General features: G+C 41.4%; 1 protein-coding gene across 18 annotated transcripts in view; it reads right to left on the reverse strand.

The window, feature by feature from the left end:
• The window catches only part of MAGI1 (membrane associated guanylate kinase, WW and PDZ domain containing 1), a 604,286-nt gene that overhangs the window by 62,282 nt on the left and 521,299 nt on the right, over positions 1-20,705 (reverse strand). For all 18 annotated transcript variants that reach the window (XM_057311872.1, XM_026501184.4, XM_026501183.4 and 15 more), the window contains 4 exons: positions 20,242-20,366; positions 17,839-17,922; positions 13,082-13,264; positions 11,920-12,540 (listed from right to left, as the gene is read on the reverse strand). In XM_057311872.1, coding sequence (XP_057167855.1) covers positions 11,920-12,540; positions 13,082-13,264; positions 17,839-17,922; positions 20,242-20,366 — 1,013 coding nt within the window. The remainder of the gene's footprint in view (positions 1-11,919; positions 12,541-13,081; positions 13,265-17,838; positions 17,923-20,241; positions 20,367-20,705) is intronic.

Raw genomic sequence — 20,705 nt, forward strand, 5'->3', positions numbered from 1 at the left:
ATAACAGGAATAAAACCGAAACCATCCAATCAACCCTAAAACTGTATAAATGTGAGAGCAAGTAAATGAAGCCTGCTTAGGTTTAAAAAATATAAGACCAAAATTCTGTTAAAAAATTTTAAGACCAAAAAACCCAGAGTTCCTGAAGATACTCAAAGTGGGAGATAATTTTAGGCATTGTATAATGAAAGACCGAACCAAAATAGAGATACTTTTATATTTATCTCATCTCTTGATATGTCACCTCGAATATAAATCTGACCTAACATTCTATAAAGAATTCTCAGATAAAATCCTTGATAACTTTAAACCATGACAATAAAACCAAAATAGCTACTTAAAACTGTATTAGTAATAAAGACCAGAAGGCTCCTTACTAGCATATGCAAATAACCTCCTGTTCAGCACTGTGGAAGGGCAAGGAAGTTTGCTAATTTTAACATGAACAACTTTTAAGAGCTAGGAAGATATGAGGCAGGGTGCTGGATCAGACAAGAGGACTCGACTTGCAGAACTGTGAGGGAAACTAAGCATCATAGGTAAGCAGGGAGGTCAATCACTTGGAGATAACGAATCAAATACACCAAGGAAACATCAACATCTTCCCTTTTAAACAGTTTTGCCAAACTGCAAGTTGCTGATAGCTATGTGGCGGATTATACATTTATATAAACGTGTGTGTGTGTGTATATAAATATACATATAAGGCGAATTTTCCCATGTTTTAAAGTTTCTTCCCCTTTTTGGATTAAGCACACTTTACATTATGAAACAATTGAAATTAAGCTCCTTAGACAATGTTAGTCCAGTATTCAAAGATGAGATATTTCTTGGCTAGACGGAGGCCCTGTAATTCTCCTTAAAACTTGATAAGACTGTCTCACTGGAACAGAGCAGACAGCCCCAAGTGCTAATACTTGTGAGTCTTTTAAGTTCTCTGAGTCTCAATTCCTGCTGACCCCCTATCATCCAATTAACACATGCAAAGAGCTTAGACTGCTGCTTACACATGGAAGGATTTAATAAATAGGACCTATTATTATTATTATTATTATTATCTATATAAAAGATATCCATTCCCAGGGTGCCTGGGTGGCTCAGTCAGTTGAGTGCCCAGCTTTTGGTTTCTGCTTAGGTCATGATCTCAGGGTCATGAGATTGAGCCCTGCATCAGGCTCCCTGCTCAGCACAGAGTCTGCTTGGGACTCTCTCTCCCTCTCCCTCTGCTCCTCCCCCTGCTCACACACACACACACACACACACACACACACACATACACACACACTCTCTCTCTCTCCTCCTCTCTAAAATAAATAAAATCTTTTTTTTTAAAGATATCTACTCCCCATGGACTTGCCTTCAATTTCTATATCTTTCTTCCATTCAAAGGTATAACAATAAGAAAAAGGGTAAAATAAAGCATACTGAACATCCCCTTTTGGGGGTAAAATAATCAAAGCCTCTAGAGCAGAGCTGACCAGTAGCACTTTCTATGAGGATAAACATTCCATAATAGCACATGTAGCTACTGAGCTCTTGAAATGTGGCCAGCTGGACTGAAGAACTGAATCTGACTTTGTATTTAATTTTAATTAAACAGTCACATGTGGCTAGTAACTACTGAACTGGATGCTGGAGAATAGGCTCAACTGGACCAATATGACTCACTGAAATGATTTTCCAGTATCTTGGCCTATGGACATGCCAACCAATGCATTTCCTTGGCATTTAAAGCAGCCTGTGACAGAGAGGTTGTAGGCAAACAGACCCAGATTGGGATTCAGGCTCTGTCATCTTTTTGCTATGTGTTTTTGAGGTGGTCAAACTCCCACTGCCTGTCTCCTTAGCTATAATAATACAGTATTCAAGACAACAGCAACAAAAAATAAGTGGAGGGGCGCCTGGGTGGCACAGCGGTTAAGCATCTGCCTTCAGCTCAGGGCGTGATCCCAGCATTACGGGATCAAGCCCCACATCAGGCTCCTCCGCTATGAGCCTGCTTCTTCCTCTCCCACTCCCCCTGCTTGTGTTCCCTCTCTCGCTGGCTGTCTCTATCTCTGTCGAATAAATAAAATCTTTAAAAAAAAAATAAGTGGAATGCAGACGGGTAAGGAAGAAGTAAAACTTTCACTATTTGCAGATGACATCATACTATATACAGAAAATCCAAAAGATTCCACCAAAATATGGTGAAAACTGATAAAGTAATTCAGTAAAGTTGCAGGATACAAAATCAATCGACAGAAATCTGTTTCATTTCTATACACTAATAATGAAGTGGCCAAAAGAAATTAAGAAAACAATCCCATTTACAACTGTACCAAAAACAATTAGATACCTGGGAATAAACCTAACCAAAGAGGTGAAAGACCTGTATTCTGAAAACTATAAAACACTGATGAAAGACTTTGCAGACAACATAAAGAAATGGAGAGATATTTCTTACTCATGGAATGGAAGGACAAATATTGTTAAAAAGTCTATACTATCCAAAGCAATCTACACATTTTTTTGTAATCCCTATCAAAATACCAGCAGCATTTTTCACAGAACTATAACAAATAATTCTAAAACTTTTATGGAACCACAAAAGACCCTGAATTGCTCAAGCAATCTTGAAAAAGAAAAGGAAAGCTGGAGGTATCACAATTCCAGACTTCAAGCTACCTTACAAAGCTGTAATGATCAAGACAGTATGGTACTGGTACAACAATAGACACACAGATCAATGGAGCAGAAGAGAAAACCCGGAAATGGACCCACAACTATATGGTCAGCTTGTCTTTGACAAAGCAGGAAAGACTATCCAATGGGAAAAAGACAGTCTCTCCAACAAATGGTGTTGGGAAAATTGAACAGCAACATGCAAAAGAATGAAATTGGACCACTTTCTTACACCATGCAAAAAATAAATTCAAAATGGATGAAAGACCTAAATGTGAGAACCATAAAAATCCTAGAAGAGAGCACAGGCAGTAACCTCTTTGACATCGGCTGTCACAAGTTTTTTCCAGTTATGTCTCCTGAGGCAAGAGAAACAAAAGCAAAAATAAACTACTGGGACTACATCAAAATAAAAAGCTTCTGCACAGCAAAGGAAACAATCAACAAAACTAAAAGGCAAGCTACAGAATGGCAGAAGGTATTTGCAAATGACATATTCAACAAAAGGTTAGTATCCAAAATATATAAAGAACTTACAAAACTCAACACCCAAAAACCAAATCATCCAATTAAAAAACGGGCAGAAAACATCAACAAACATTTCACCAAAGACATATAAATGGCCAACAGACACATGAAAAGATGCTCAACATCACTCATCATCAGGGAAATGCAAATCAAAACCACAATGAGATATCACCTCACACCTGTCAGAATGGCTAAAATCAACAAAAGAAGAAACAACAGGTGTTAGTGAAGATGTGGAGAAAAAAGGACCCTGTTACACTGTTGGTGGGAATGCTGACCGGTAAAGCCACAGTGGGAAGCAGTACGGAGGGTCCTCAAAAAGTTAAAAATAGATCTACCCTATGATCCAGCAATCACACTACTGGGTATTTACCCAAAGAATACAAAAACACGAATTCAGAGGGATACCTGCACCCCTATGTTTATAGTAGCATTATCTGCAATAGCCAAGCTATAGAAACAGCCCAAGTGTCCATCAACTGATAAATGGATAAAGAAGATGTGGTAGCTATATACAATGGGATATGACTCAGCCATAAAAAAGAATGAAATCTTGCCATTTGCAAAGATGTGGATGGAGCGAGAGAGTATAAAGCTAAGTGAAATAAGTCAGAGAGAGACAAATACCGTATGACTTCACTCACAGGCGGAATTGAAGATGAGCAAAGGGAAAAAGAGAGAAAGACAAATTAAGAAATAGACTCGTAACTGTAGAGAGCGAACTGATGGTTACCGAGAGGAGGTGGGTGGGGGACAGATTAAACAGGTGACAGGGATGAAGGAGAGCACTGCGATGAGCAGCAGCTGATGTTAGGAAGTGCTGAATCACTCTGTCGTACCCCTGAAACTCATATAGCACTGTATGTTAACTGGACTTAAAATACAAACTTAAAACAATTCTTATAAAATTTAAAAACCAGAGTTCTCTTGAGGATCAGCATTTACAAAAACAAAGGGTCTGATGTTAATTCCTATTTCCCATTGAACATATGACCTTCTGAATGCCCACAATGGGCCAGGCATGATCTCAGGTGGTGGGGATGACATAGTGACTGAGACCAAGTCCCTGCTCTCAGGGAGGTCACAAGTAAGTGTGAGTGCCATGAGCGAGAAGCACAGGGCAGAAAGTGATGCTGGGGTTCTATGTGATTTGCTATGGGCAGGTTAGAGTCAACTTCTTGGAGGAAAGAACCTGTGAGCTGAAGCCTGAAGGATGTGAGTGGGAGAGCCCTGTGGCTTCCTTGAAGAAGAAACATTCAGAGAAAGAGAAGGGCAAGTGCTTAGGGCCTTGACATAGGACCTTGGAGCTGAACCTGGATGATGAGAAGTCGTTCTGACATGAGGACTGACGGGATTCAAATGACTTTCAATCACGCTAGTGGGAGAATAGACCACGGGAAGCTCTCGGATGGGCTACAAGGCCACTGCAAGGCCAGGCACCATATGATGGACGGCAGAGGCCAGGGAAGAAGTGGGAGGTAGGTGGAGCCGGGGCATGCAGAGAGGGACAGCAGACAGAACGTGCTGATGTGAATACGCAGAACTCTATCACGATCAGGATATCCTGAATTCCCCTTTTGGAGGCCTTGCAGCTCAATTTGAGAGATTCTGACAGTCACACACTTAAGCGGTGCAATTTGCAATTCATTCTCCAGCCCAAGACCAGAGGGCAAAGAGAAGAGGGGCACCTGACCACCCGGGCACACTCGGGCACACTGCTCACTGCAGTTCTAATTGCAATGGTTTTGCATCACTTCAGAAGGAAAAACACACACACAATTATCTACTGCTAATGATGTGCTTAGATGAGGAGATTAGCTATTGCTTTTCCTATACGGATCAATGATGATTTAATGAACTAAATATCGTCGGTACATTCTGATGAAAAATTAAGTGGCATCAATTTGTCCACAGACTTCAGACCTTATTCATGACTTTATATGTAAGATATACTCCTTAATAGTTACAGTACTGAAGTCTCTCATTTATAAGCCAAGATGCTGTTTAGCATAGTGGTTAAGAGCCCAGTCTCTAGAACCCAAACTTTGGGGTTCAAACCCTGGCTTTGCCACCAGCCAGCTGCGTGATTCTGGGTCAATCACTGTCCTCTCTCTGGACCTCTGCAATCTTTGCTCCTAAATGGAGCTAAAGATTTTACTTACCTCATGGGGCTCTTTTAAATGATGATACAATGATACAATGATGTTTAGAGGCAACTACGCCTGGCACTTGGTGGAAGTATTTACTGTTTTATCACAAGGGGTTTAATCAAGGCGGAGTCTTATACATACTTTTCCAACCAAACCAGAAATTTCCCCTTTGCTTTACATGAAGCAAATTCAGCCGTGACGCTGCAACACTGAAAGCAAACATCATTTCTTCATTTGTTTTCCTAGCGTAGGGGCTAGCAATCCCTGCCTTCCTTTCCCTGAGGACGCCACTCAGAATTCCAATGCAGACTGATGGCCATGCAAGGCAGTCATAACAATGGGGTGCAATGAGGTCTTATTTAAGTGTGTGTCTACACCATGGTAATAAGCCCGGCACATGCCAAGTACTCAATCAATGAGAGCAGGAACGTGATCATTACCATCACCACCACCACTTTCATATCTCATTTTTGGCTTTTAACGTCTCTATATCATGCTTCTAAAGGTATGAGGTGTGACTACGAAGCTGAATGAAATGGACCTTAGGAAAGACCAAGCAACCTGCTGCTTATAGACTTTAAAAGAAGGGTATTATTGAGAAGTGAAAATAACTGTTTAGTATTATAACCCGATTGTCCTCCAAGTTAGAGGTCATACAATCTAAACGGGAAAGATCCATGAGGGCAGGAGCCGAAGAGTGGTTGCAACTCTGGTTGTACATCAGAATTGCCCATGGCACTTCTACAAAAATACAAGATGCCTGGCGGTCACGCACTGTGCTTAATTTCGTACACATCTGGGCAGAGGGTTTTTTTTTTTAATTAAGATTTTATTTCACTTATTTGAGAGAGAGAAAGGGAGAAAGCGTGCGCAGTGTGCTGCGGGCACCAGCCAGGGAAGGGGCTGAGGGTGAAGGAGAAAGAGACTCCCTGCCAAGCGTGGAGCCTGATGTGGGGCTCAGTCTCAGGACTCTGAGATCATGACCTGAGTTGAAATCAAGAGTCAGATGCTTAAGTGACCAAGCCACCTAGTTGTCCCACCCCCTGCTTTTTTAAAATAAAAAGCCAGCCCTTCCCAGTTGCTTCTGATACTAGATAATACTAGTAAAACACCACTGATTTATTGCGATTACTTCTATGCCAGCAATTAGCACAAATGCTATCTTATCTCCATCATGCACATGCAAATTAAGTATTATTATTCCCATTTTTTTCAGATGACTTGCCTAAGGTCTCAAAGCAAGGAAAGTAGGACCTGGGATTGAAACTTGCATCATCTGGCTCTAGAATCTTGTGCTCTTTTCTCTATACATCCCTTAAAAACAGTTTGTTAAAAGGGAGAAAACAGGAATTACCACTAAGACACTCAAGATTCAAGATCAGCTTCCTTTGGAAGACACTGCTCCCCAGGCTAGAAGTAAATGCCCTGAGGCTGTGATCTGGACCCTCTCCTTAACTCTTGAAGATCTTCCAGAATGTGCTTGCAAAGCCAACAGCCGCCCAATAAAAACAGTTGTTCTTGGTCATGGAATAGCCTCTGATTATCTTTTAGCTGAGCACGGAGGTGTCTGTTCTCTGGCCAATACCAGTTGCTGCACCTCGATGAACACTTCTGCGTTATCACCAAACAAGCCAGGTGGCCTACAAAGGTGACTCCTCTCCTTCAACAGGGTCTTTGACTTATTTGATTCTAACTGGTCGGGGTCTTGGGGACCATGATTCCAAAGTACATTCCAGACATTGCTAATTATCCTGTTTATAATAATCCTAATAGTCTCCCCAGTGCATTGTATTCTCTCAAAAGCTTTCAATGCATGTTTGCAGCTGCTAACCAGCAAGCATATGATCTCCCGAGATCAGAACGTCAGGAAAGGAACAAAGAGAATGACCGACTTAAAAAACGTGAACCTGAAGCTGGCACCTGTGAATACCCCACACAGAGATTTAGCAAAAAGATGTCATGAGCTGTGAGTACCATCACAGAAGATCAGCAAAAACGGTGAGAACCTCAGAGCAGTTGCTGGGAGTGAGGCTAAAGCCTTAAAACTTTGGTCACATCTCTCAAGCTGAGAGTCTGATTAAAAAGGGGGCGGGAGGAATTGTTAGAAATGAGACAACAGGCCCAACATGGAGTCACTTATGCTAAGCACAGTATCACCAAACTGAGACTTAAAACTTAGTTACCTTTGGGCCTCTCCCAGGAATGAAATCTTCAACCATTCTGTCTGGAATTACCTGGTCAGCACTAGTGAGGTAACCTGCCTGACAGACGTCTGCCTTCCCCTAAAGGAAGGTGAACTTACCACAACCAACTTGCTTTGTCCTACTCTTTTCTGCACACAAAAGCCTTCCATTTTGTACAGCTCCTCAGAGCTCCATTCTCTATGCTAGGTGGGATGCTACCTGATTCATGAATCACTGAAAAAAGCCAGTAAAATCTTTAAAATGTGCTCAGTTGAATTCTGTTTTTTAACACAGCAGTGACACCATTTTGTGCATAAAGGCAGAGCCAAAAAGGGCTGCTCTGAGGATGATCTAGTTCAAAACATTCCTTTTGTTGATAAAGGAATGAGTCTCTGGGCAGGAGCAGTAACCTGGACAGAGGGGTAGAGCAGCTAAGAGCAGAGGGGGGACTAGTGGTGGGCTCCTGACACCCCCAGGTCAGCCTTCTTTTCAATACACACTTTCTCTCAAAAGCAAAACATATGTTCTCCACTTTCTCAGTTTTGCCAAATCTTGAAACACAGTATTATGACTCAACCCAGAATTACATTTTAAAGAGTGTCCCACGTACTAATTGGAGTGAATTAGCGAAATATATAACAAAATACAGACAGAGGCATGTAGTTATGTTACATATAATATCCTTTTTTTAAAAAAAGCAAAGCAGGGGCGCCTGGGTGGCTCAGTCGTTAAGTGTCTGCCTTCGGCTCAGGGCGTGATCCCAGCGTTCTGGGATCGAGCCCCACATCGGGCTCCCTGCTCCGCTGGGAGCCTGCTTCTTCCTCTCCCACTCCCCCTGCTTGTGTTCCCTCTCTCGCTGGCTCTCTCTATCTTTGTTGAATAAATAAATAAAATCTTTTAAAAAAAAAAAAAAAAGCAAAGCAAAACAAAACAAAAACTTCTACGGGACAAAGTATCTTCCGTAAATTAAAAAAAAAACACTATTTTTTAAAAAATAGTAATCATCTTCTAGCATAATTTTCCAACACCTCAAAGAAAGTCTCTAGATTCACAGTGGCGTCAGGCAACAGGCTCTCTGAAAGCAAATACTATGTAAAAGTAAAATAAATAAAAAGTAGTCTCCCAACTGCACAGCAGAGGAAGGAGGAGGAAAGAAAGTGCCATGGGAAGATGGGGAGCCAGGCCTAGGAAGAAGGTAGTGCCCCATGAACAATGTGACTGACGGACCAGGAGACAAGGGCATGTTGACAGAGAAGAGACCTGTAAATATATCAGTAGCAGTCCCAGCTGCCAGAGCAAGTGGGTGGGCACCCCCACCAACTCCAGGCTTGACCCAGGAAACTGTCTCATCCCAGAAATTTACAAACGATATTCCAACCTCTTCTTGATTTCCAGCTTGGGGAAAAACAAATACCAAAAATCAAAATGTCCCCAATCTTGACAAGAACACATATCAAAAATGAGGAGACTGAGAATTAAAACAAAATATAAAGGTAGCTAGTTCTGCCCCAAAGTAGAAAAGGCCAGTTCTTTAAAGCATTGAAAGCCTCATCCTCAAGATTTGAATTCCCAAGACTCACAAGAATCATGAGTTTATCAATCTGCTTACTAGCAGCTTTGACAGAAATGAGATTCATTAGAAAGAATCAGTGAAGTGGCCATTTACTTTCTCATTCAACCTAGATGCTGTCTTTGTTGCTTCACCAAACCTCCTCATTGACACCCCCACCATACAGGAGTGGTGATTAAAATGTCAGCCTGAGTTCCAATAACTAATATACGGCAGAAACAAATATATTTATATGCTTCCTAGAAAGATTAATAGTAGCTGGTGCTGGCCTACCAAATGCAGATGTACCAACTTTCCGTCCAATACATAAATCAACCACAAGGCAGATGGTGTATTTTAAAGACTGGTGATGTTATAGTGATTTTAAATTACTCAGGTTCTGGAATAAACTATGTAGATGTTGACTAATGTGGCAATATATTCTGGATCTTTCCATGTTAATTTAAGTTTATAAAATGTAATGGTGTTAACAAAAAGGTCTTAGAAATTAAGGAGAATGCAAACATATTTGAAATCAAGGGGTATGTTTCTATAAGCAGTTGTTTGGTAGTTTGGGCATATTCGTTACAAAATGGTTCCAGTAACTGTGGTAAGTTAGTTTGCTGTAAGGAGACTTTATTTTTTGGTCTCCTTAAAGTGAATCTAATAAAAAAGAATGAAATGACAAATGAAATGAAGGAGCATATAAATCAGGTAGGAGAACAGGATGGTTTGTGACCAACAAATGAGCAGTGGCTAAATCAGAAATCACCCTGATGGACCAAGAACCACTGACGTGTTCAAGTTGCTGGCCACAGAAATCAGCAATTATGCAAAAACTCATGTTACTCAGAGTTAAGTCGGACAGAGCAATGAACTGGAAACCACAGATTTGAGCTGAACTTCTCAGTCACATTATGGACTGGCACCTTCCTACCTTTCAAGGACATGGTAAAAGTGAGATGAGAGGCATATGCGGGTTTGAAAAGTGCTTTGTAAATTGCCAGCTTATTCATAAGTATGAGGTATTGTCACTGTCGTCGTTGTCATCATCATCACCATCACCACCGCCACCACCATCATCATCACCAACACTTCATCATTCTGAAGCTCAAGTCACTTTCTACTACATTTTAGTCAATGTTGAAAAAACAATGATCTGTGCAGTCAAGTTTTCTAGGTATAAGAAGAGATTTCAAAATGGTGCCACTGCAGACAGGTTAAAAAATTAAATTTGCACAATGGCTTTTATAACTTTTTAAGAAGGGTTGGCTGAGCATTTCAGTTCACACAGACAGTTGCTCTAAATTTTGGATTTCCTTCCAACGACCCCAGTCATTTTGACCACAGAACACACAACTTCATGAGAGCATGAGAACACAGATGCTGTGACACATAAGAGCTCCTCTGTTGCAATGGAACCAAGAGGAAATAAAAGTCGAGTTCCTGATCTCTTCTCAGATGGCCAGAATATGTTGTGCATGAAACAAATCGTGTTGGCAAAGACTGAGGGAACAACCAATCTCAGGCCCATGGTGTGAGGTGATCAATCAACACTAGTCACAAGTACATATCCGGGAGCAAGACATTTAAACAGTGTGGAAAATATTTCTCAGTGTGAGGTCCTGGGAGTTCTCGGTGGGGCAGAGGAAAGGGATGCAGGCAGAGGAAAGAAGACAGTCTAATGTCTCAAGAGTTAGAATAGATTTCTCTGAGATTCTTCACCACTTCATTAAAATGTGGGTATGTTGAGATATGTTCTTCATATGATCGGTGGAGAGCTATCGTTCCTAAGTATAAATAATTGCATACCCATTCATTCAGTATCTTTTCACTCATTAATGCCTAGCATGAGTCAGATATTGTGTTAAATGCTGGGGATACAACTATCAACATGTAGACATGAGCCCTGCTTTATGGATCTTATTTCTAGTAAACAAGAGCAACAAAGAAAAATAACTAAATAAATACAAAAAACAATGACTTGTGGTGACAATAATAATGATGTGATAAAGGCTATGAAAAAGTGGGGTGCTGCAGTAAAGATTACAAGGAACTGGGGGACTATTTATTTATTTATTTATAAAAAGGATTTATTTATTTCTTTGAGAGACAGAGCACAAGCAGGGGGAGGAGGAGAGGAAGAGGGAGAGACAAGCAGACTCCCTGCTGAGCAGGAAGCCCAAGGTGGGGCTCAATCCCAGGACCCTGAGCTCATGACCTGAGCTGAAGTCAGATGCTTAACTGACTGAGCCACCCAGGTGCCCCTGGGGGACTACTTTAAATAGGTAATCAAAGAAGCCCTCTCACAGGAGGAGACTTGAATGAGATTGAGCCAGCCAAGTGAATAGCTGGGGAAAGAGCATTCCAAGGAGAGGGAAGAGGAAGTGCAAAGGCCCTGAGACAGCCAGGGCTCGGAGCACTAAAGGCACTTTGGAAAAGAAGCCAGGTGGCTAGAGCATAGGTGACGAGGGGAGAGGAGTGTGAGATGAGGTTGGAAGAGTAGCCAAGAGCCACATTTTGTAAGCACACTGTGCAGGCCAGGTTCAGAAGAGTAAATATAGAAATATAAACGTATTAATGGTTTTTTAAAAGCACAATGTGATTTACATTTAAAAGTATCACTCTGGCCGCGCATGTATAACATAATATATAAACACAACCTTTATTCTATAGAGGCTACCACGTGGTGGAAATAGAAGGCATTAAATATTTAAATAAACATGATCTTAAAGAGCAGACATTTACAAAGCCCCCCAAAAGCTACCTGAAGACTGGTAAATTAAACAATGGATTCTGGGTTTTAAAAAAAAGAAAAATCATAGAACAAAAGAAATCTGCATACCTCCTCGTTGCACCAACAATGTGACCTCACTTCCCTTTGGACATTCGATCAGCATATCCACGACCTGGTTGTGGGTCAGAGCCTGCACGTTCTTCTTATTAACTTCCACTATAAGATCCCCTTCTTTCAGACCGCGGCACCTTGGACTGTCCACAATCTGTTTCACTCTTTGGCCACCGCCACCAGGACTGTCTGCGATAGTAAAGCCAAAGCCCATTGGCCCTTTGACTATATGAACAGTTATGAGTTCTGGCTGAGTGGCTATGGAGGAAGCCAAAGAGACAGTGTCATTGGGGTAACCATGGGAACCATTTGACGCCACGTCAGCAGGGCTGCTTGGCCTGGCATCCTTCATGCCATTGACTTTGCCTGTTTTACTGCTGTGACTAGCTGGCGAATCATAGGTCTCTTGCCCATTCACAATAATTGGTTCTTTATCCAAAATGGCCACCGAGGTCACTAAACTCGTATTGGGATCATCTGGGTCAAAAGGCAACGGGTAACCTCGGCAGAGTTCAAGGTCCACGCTGGCACCAATGGGAATGGACTGGAAGATTTTCACAACTTGTGCATGTGTGTGTCCCAAAACACAGGTGTCGTTCACGCTGACAATGACATCTCCTGCAAAAGAGAAGAGTTTGGGGGTTAAAAAAAAATGGTGGCAAAAAAAAGTTCTTTCAACATTATAAGACCCTACCAATAGGAAGCTGAACTGAAACTGGATTTGGGGGTGGTATCATGGGGCATAAAGAGACTTCTTCTATTACTTCTTTCAACTGCTAATACAGCATTCTCGTAGCATCTAGTGTCTTCTCTGCTAATGAGAATATAATGATCATTGAAAGAACATTGTGATTTCTTCTAAAAAAAAGTCTCGCTGCAGAAGTCCAAGTTTAGAATTCTTCTATTCAGACAGATCTAAATTTTTAGTAAATTAGCACTCTACTGTATTCAATCACACCCTAACAGTACTCCAAAGTTCAAATGGCTTCAAAGTTCTGCATCTCTACCAGGAATGCATTTCTGTAGTGGGGGAATCTTGCTGACTCAGAGTTTTTAAAAATCACTTATAAAGTCACACAATCATGATGTTTGCTCTCATTCAGGTGCTGGGTGGCAGTCTCACCACACAGGAAACGCGAGGGCCATGTGGCGTCTCTACCTGTTTCCATCTTGCCATCCAGTGCGGCAGGACCATCCAGGACCAAGCTCTTGATCTGCAGAAACTCGTCAGGTTCATCCCCTCCAACAACCGTGAAGCCAAAGCCACGACTGCTTTTCCGCAGCTTCGTGTGAATGAACTTGCCTTTCAACTCAGAAGGGTTTCGTGTAAAAAAGGGTTTGCCTGGATGAAAACAAGAAGAGCATAAGGAACGTCACCATGAGTGAAAAGATGAGTTAAATAAGAAATGACACAACTTCTGGGTAATTCTCTGAGCTCCTGTGCTTAAGGTGTCTTAGGAAAGTCCTCTCTTGATTGCAGTAATAAGGGGGCTCCCAGACCCCTTTGTTTAAGAAGTGGGATATGGTACCTATAGTGCTATAGTGGTATCTTCAGCATGAAGATCTGAAGGAAAACAAGAGAAAAATGGACCGGGTGTCCATCATCTGAAACACTTCTTCGTTTCAGTTCACGTAGTTCGACAGCAACCGGGCTGCTACAAGGTATTCACAGAAGATCAAATGGGTCTTTGTGTCTTCTGTTTTGCTACAGTTTATAGTTTGCAATACAACTTCCAGTGTGTTGCCTTGGGCTTGGCTTCTACTTATAAAACCAATATAGCAAAAGCTTTTTTTTTCTAATCAAACAGAAAACACATTCTGAAAATACATAGACAATACCAGGAAACATATGGTCACAAAGAATAACTTGATAAAAACACAGAATCACTACTTTCAAAATTAGAAGAGCCATTACTTTAGAACTGAATTCTAAATTTAAGTCATTTTTCCTATTAATTTTCATCTTTTAACAATTTGTAAAATAGCCCAGACATGTCCACTACTAAAATTTATTGTTTAAAAAAAGTTGAGGACATGTGGCTTAGAATATTTTTTTAAAAATCCAAAACATTTAAACTAAATGAAATAGTTACTAACAATAGCCATACAGCTCCGAATTCAGTTGTCTTATCTGAAATAAATTAATAGCTATACAGCTAAATGACTTCTAAACATGCTACCTACAGTTTTAGTGAGTTTTTCCGATGATATGCACAATAACATTTTGTACACAAACCAAAATTTTTGGTTTTGTTAGGCATTTCTCTATAACTGAGAAACCTACTAGAATTTCTCTGGATACCCCAAACGGTGGACATAATTTCATGTCTAGACTTTTTAAACTCTCCTAATTATACTTCCTATCTCCTGTTTTCTGCTTGCCACAGTCCCCCCATCTGCCCTATTTCTCTTCTATCAAAAGTGTTACCCAAACAAAAACAAAACACCCAGGAGAAAAAGTCTCCGTATACCCCTGCACCAGAGTCTGGCACCCAGGAGAAAGAAAGTTATTTTTGGTTAGCTATAGCGAAAAAGCCTTTTTCAAAAGGTCTCTGGGCACACATACAATTTTTAATTGCATATTTCAAAAGTTTCCGGCTCTCAAAAAAGCTCTTTTAAATTGCGCAGAGTCACAGCTCTACTCACGAACCTCCCCCCCTCGCTAGGGCAGTCCCCAGGCTGGTGGGGAGCTTGACAAACTACAGACCTGTCACTATGGCTAAAGAAAGACAAGACTTTGGAGCATTCACCATGCAAGGTCGTCAGCCAAGACATCAGAAAGGTGGTGTCAAGGGCCCTCGGGGCTTGTGGGGATACAGCTGCCACGGCAATTATCAGATGGAAAATTAAGGACGGGGGTGCGTGTGAATAGCCTACATCCTTAAGGCAGGGGCAGCTAGGGGGTTCGGAGAGCGTGAAGGGAAATACATTTCAGTTATACAGAGACAGCGCCAGCCATCACCTTCTCAGCGAGGCTTACTTACTCTGACCATCTTATTAAAAATTGCAATACTCCTCCAACATACCCCAGCCCCCTTTCCTGTTTTATGTCTGTCTTAGCATTTGTCGCCATCCAACACAATAGACATTGTTATGTATCAGTTTGGTGATCTGTCTCATTCTCGCCTGTCCTGTGCACAAAGGGCACTGCAGGTGAACACACATACAACCACTGCAGTGTAAGCTCCAGAGGATTTCTGCTTGTATACCTGGGGTGTAGAACACTGCCCAATTCATTGTATGTGCTCCAAACCTGTGCGCCGAATCAATGAATGAATGAACAACGGCACAAAGAAAGGAGATGTAACGTGTCTTTGCGAAGGCGGGAAAAAGGTGGGGGGGTGTTTAAGCTTCTCACCCTTATTAGAGGCAAAGTTAGAAAATGCGAAGAAAACGTGCCTGGCAGTTTAACTGAATGAATTTTTTTTTAAAGCCATTAGCATATTTTGAACTTAGAATGTTTTCAACTTAATAGAGACAACGAGCAGAGCTTTGAAATGACACCGCTGTCTTCCTTTCTCAATGCTTAACTAGGGAGGGAAGATCACAGGGTTTCACGTTCATGCACATTTTATGACGTGTCATGTATGGGTGGGTCATCAGTTAACGGAGCCTTGGGAAAGAAGCGATTTTCTCCCCGCAAGCAGTGGCATTTGGAGCTCTCTGCTGCAGCCCTGTGGTACATGTCATTTTCTCAGAGATCCTGGCCTGCGGACAAGTCACCAGTTGTATGATCTCGTTATGTAGGAGAATCGCCCGAGCAGCTCCTTTTTTAAAGGCACTCATGAATAGGGCCTATTCTAAACTCAATCAGGATCTCTGGGTCTTGGCCCAAAATTCTGCTCTTGGGACAACCCTCAAGAACTTGCTTCCCAGCCAGACTGGCACGATTCTGAGTAGCAGTGCGTGAATACCCGGGACCTGTGATGTCCAGAAGCACGTTCTGTGACAAAGACAATGCTCCATAGGTGCCCTGTCCGATACGGCAGTCACTAGTCATGCGGAGCTCTTGAGCCCTTGAAATGGGGCTAGTGGAAGTGAGGAACTGAATTTGGAATTTTTTAATCGTAATGGATTTAAATGGCAACATGTAGCCAGTGGCATCCGTAATTAGATGGCACAGATTTAGACTATGCAGTGAGGTGTCCCCCTGCCCCCCACACAAAGACAAAAAAACAAAAAAACAAAAACGGTTTTAGCCCAAAGTGTAATTGCTCCTAATGACAATTAGGATTCGGATTGGGCGCTCTACTCCTCACTGGCTGTGTGGCCTTGGGCAAGTCGCTAAAGGTCTCTCTGCCTGAGCATTGCGTGTGTAAATGGAGGTAATGGTGGTACCAATCTCACTATTTAGGCAAGTTGTAAGGAATACCCGTGGCACATAATATATGTGGGGTGTGCCTGGTAAATAAAGACAGCCCCAGTAAATGGGCGTTGTTCTTTTGGAAGATGGTGGTGGTGAAGTGGGTACAGTGGAGGGATGGCTACAGAAATCTCTCTCTCTAAGCACCAACTGGAATTAGAGAGTTTTCCTAAGAGCAACTCTCTTGAACCTGATCACTGGCTAGGATTGGAAGTGCACTCCTGATCAAAGGAAAAGTTTTGCTGAGTGGTGCATTTAGCAAAATCCATACCAAACAGTCTAACCGAGTTAGCCACACGGCTTCTTCCTGAGAGTCCCACAGGCTGCTGGATCAGGACACTTCACCAGCAGGCACAGAAGGAAGACAGCGGGAGGCGGCAGAAGGAATTTTATATTTAAAAAATACTGAGGAGGCCACAATTATGTTGTCATTAATGTTATTAGCTGCTGTGTTCTATCTTTATTAAAACCATTAGCATCATAAAAAATGTGCATCTAAGCCAGGAGAAATTATTTTACATAAACTGGTATTATTACCAATCTCTGGACATGATCGGTTAACAAGGAAACAACTTCTTTCTCGTTTTTCTACTTATCTTTTTATATCTAACACAACAATACCTCTTTAAAAATGCCCAGAGAGTGAAGACGAACTTTAGTGTTTTTAACAGGTCTGTACCACAAACATTCCCCAACTTTATTGAATATAATGCCTGTTCTATTTTTCTTATTTAAAAGAAAAAAAAAAAACAGAACAAAAAACCTCCCAAATCTTCCCTATCATTTAAGAGTAATGAGGCCTGAAAGTAGCAAGATTCTAGATTCTACCAATTTTCAAAAATGAACCTCTCTAGGGGTTCCTACTATTTGTGAATGTAAATGAGTGAGACCCAATGAAACATTATAAAAGAAGCATAAATGCCAAACTACAGCAAGAATAGGAGATGAGCATTTAGAAGATAATAACATCAAATGATTTCATAACTAAAAGAAAATCTTGGTCAAAAGCAAATAGGTTGACTAGGATCTTGAAATATCTCATGCTGACTTTTCTATTTATCTTATTTTAGCCTAATACTAAATATCTGTAGTCTCTAAATCAGTGATTTACAACTCTGGGATTACTACTCCCCCACCCCCCACCGCTGCCGCCACCCCAGGGGCATTGGGCGGGCAATGGCTGAGGACATTTTTAGTTGTCATGACCGGGGGAGGGGTGCCACTGGCCTGGGATGCTGCAGACCATCTTACAATGCACAGGACAGGCCCCACACACCACAAAGAACTATCTGGCCCAACATATCAACCGTGCTGAGGGTAAGAAACCCTAATGGCAATTAGTCATCATTTTCAGAGCATTACAATTACCTGAAGAAATTTACACAAAAAAAGTTTTCATTGTTCTTGGCAAGTTTGATTAACAATACATTTAGAATTTCTAACCTTATGGTTTTCACTCTCAAAGGAATGACGTGGGAGCTACGAATTCCTTCAAAAAAATTTTTTAAAAAATTTTTGAGCCTAAACACCTAGCCATTATAAAAACACCTTACCCTGAAGCGGAGCTTCTCTGGCTGGCTCCGGATTGCTTGGGGGAATAACAGGAGGCACGAGCGATGAATGATCTTCCGTCCATTCTAAAAGAAAAAGAAACAATGTCCTGTTTTTTCTTCCAGCTACTAGTCACTCACTCAGGGTTCACCTTCTTAATTATACAACTATCCAAACCAATAAAACCAAGCACGGAGAGCTTAGACTGAAAAAAAAATCACAACTGACCCCACTCTTTGTTAAGGACATCAAGTTCTCTCTCTCTGTGTCTCTGCGTATGCATCTGTCTCTTTCTCTCTTAAGGCCATTGATTGTCTGTGTCTCTACTAAGAACTTTGTCTGACCTTTCTCCTAAGACCTTTGAGGAAAGAGATATTGTGATATGAACAATAAAAACTTCAGTTCTCTCTGGCTGGAGAGTCCAAAGTGAGACCAAGTAAAAAATATCAGGAAAGATATACAATCAACTGATTCCTGCCCAATACGGGAAAAATTTCTCTAATGCAACCGAACCATGGGCTGAGCTGCTGAAACTTGCTCATCTGAGGTGGGAAAGGTGATTTCAGGAGCTGCCTGAAGTGCTATCCCCTAACCATCTCTCAAACCCAAATGGGACCCATCACCAACACTCCTGTGTCCTAACTGCATTCCTACTCACCTTGGAGGCCCAGAAATAACTCACTGTGAGTGACTCTTGAGATGTACATAGTCACTTTTCAGATAAGCTAATACATTCAACTGTACACTCCCACTCCCCAAAGAGCACTTCCTAAAGCTACAAAGTTTCACCAGCTCGGAAAAAAAAATTTTTTAAGACATTTTTTTAAACAGAAAAGAGATGAGGGTAGAAAGGAGAACTTTCGTATAGGTGCGTACACACACACACACACACACACAGACACACACACACACACACAGAGATACACTTGTGCACGCTCTATCTGACATACAGTCTAGGGGGTGCCTGGCTGGCTCAGTTGGTAGAGCATGCAACTCTTGATCTTGGAATCATGAATTCTAGCCCCATGTTGGGTGTAGAACTTACTTAAAAAAACAAGAAAAAAAAAGCACAACAGTAAAATACAATCTATGGCAGTGGCTGGCCACCTATGGCTTCTAGGCCGAATTGGCCCTAATGTCTACTTGTATACAACTTTCGAGCCAAGGATGGTTTTTCTATTTTTAAACGGTTGAAAAAAATTAAAATGGGAAATACTTTGTAACACATGAAAATTACACGGAGTTCAAATTTCAATGTTCATATATAATGTTTTACTGGAACACAGCTGCAACTATTCATTTGCATATCGTGTATAGGAGCTTTCATACTTTAAGGGCAGAGATGAACAGCTGTAATAGAGACTGTAGGAATAACAGAGCCTAAAATATCCACTAGCTGGCCATTTACAGAAAAGGTTTACCAACTTCTAGTCTGTGGTCTATATTTATTATATTCAATATTATAATAAGAAAAGTATTATATTTGATTTTCCTGTATTTGCTATTTACACATTATATGTTGAGGGTTAATAGCCTATCATTTTAAAAGGCTGCAATGAAAAACTAAAAAAAAAACCCTATTAATAAATAGATGACTGTTAATAAACAGATCTATTAATAAAAAGATGGCTAAATGAAGTGGAGAGATTCTTAATATGGAAAATTATGCAGCCCTTATAAATTAGAGGGTAAATAATCTTTATCAACCAGCTTTCAAATATGTGTAAGAAATAAATTTAAATGAGAAAATGAGGTCACAAAGCTAATATATATACGTGTATATGTATGCGTGCACGTACACACACATATCAGTTATGGTTTGATTTTTGTTAAAATATGCATGTATGTACAATCCTAGAAAGATACTGCACAGTGTTTATCATTGAGAACGGGATGGGAGCCAGCAGGGGAGAACTTAATATTCTCTATTCTTGAACTGTTCATATTTTTGTAAAAAGCATGAATTAACTTATGGTTCTTAAAAAGCATTCAAAATGACCAGCTTTTTCTGATTCCTACATGTCACATTCCTAAAATTAGAAGTTCATTTCATACGCAGGAACTCCTCTTAAAGTGCTCAGAGCAGTCTGGATTTAGACACCAGTTGGTATTATAAACATTATGGGGCAACAGAAAGTTCTCCAGTGTGACGACAGCCTATTTCTAAATTAAAGTGGAGAGTGGGGGGGCCTTGGGATTGCACGCCCTCCCCCCCCCCCCCCCCAGCTGTCTAGGTTCCGGGGAAGGGAGCTCCAGCAGAAGCTCGGTCATCCACGCCCTGCAGGACTTCAGGTCTGCTGCAAGGCGGGACGACGTGAACACAGAGGCCGGTTCTGACCACACGGGGGTGTCAGCGCCCAGGCTTCGCCCCAAGCTCCTCTGCCCACACGTAAGGGAAAGCCAACCTTCTGGCTGCTGCTGCTGCTGCTGCTGCTGCTGGGGCTGCTGGGGCTGCTGCTGCTGCTCTAGCTGCTTCTTCCGTTTGGCTTCTAGAACCGGGTTCTCATATTGTGTCTTCCTGTTGATGTGGCTGCAGCAGGAGGCAGAAAGGACTCGGTTAGGACACACTTCATCCCCCAAGCAAACTGCCAGTCTGGCCAAGGCCCTTGATTAGAACTGAGCAACGTAGGGGGTGTGAGATGCTGCCCATCCCGTGTTGACATGTGTGCAGTCAGTACGAGGAAAAAGAAGCGAATGCTTTCCACATACTGACTGCTTAGACGCTACCAGTGTTTCATGAATTTTATTTTAAAATCTTCAGTAAAGGCCAGGAGGTAGGGCCCATTTTTATTCACATTTTCTGGTACAGAAAGTAAATTTCTGAGCAATTAATAACTCACCTAACATAACACAGCTAGTAAACAAGAAA

The sequence above is a fragment of the Ursus arctos genome, unplaced genomic scaffold (assembly GCF_023065955.2).
Source record: "Ursus arctos isolate Adak ecotype North America unplaced genomic scaffold, UrsArc2.0 scaffold_14, whole genome shotgun sequence".
In the NCBI taxonomy this organism is placed as follows: domain Eukaryota; kingdom Metazoa; phylum Chordata; class Mammalia; order Carnivora; family Ursidae; genus Ursus; species Ursus arctos.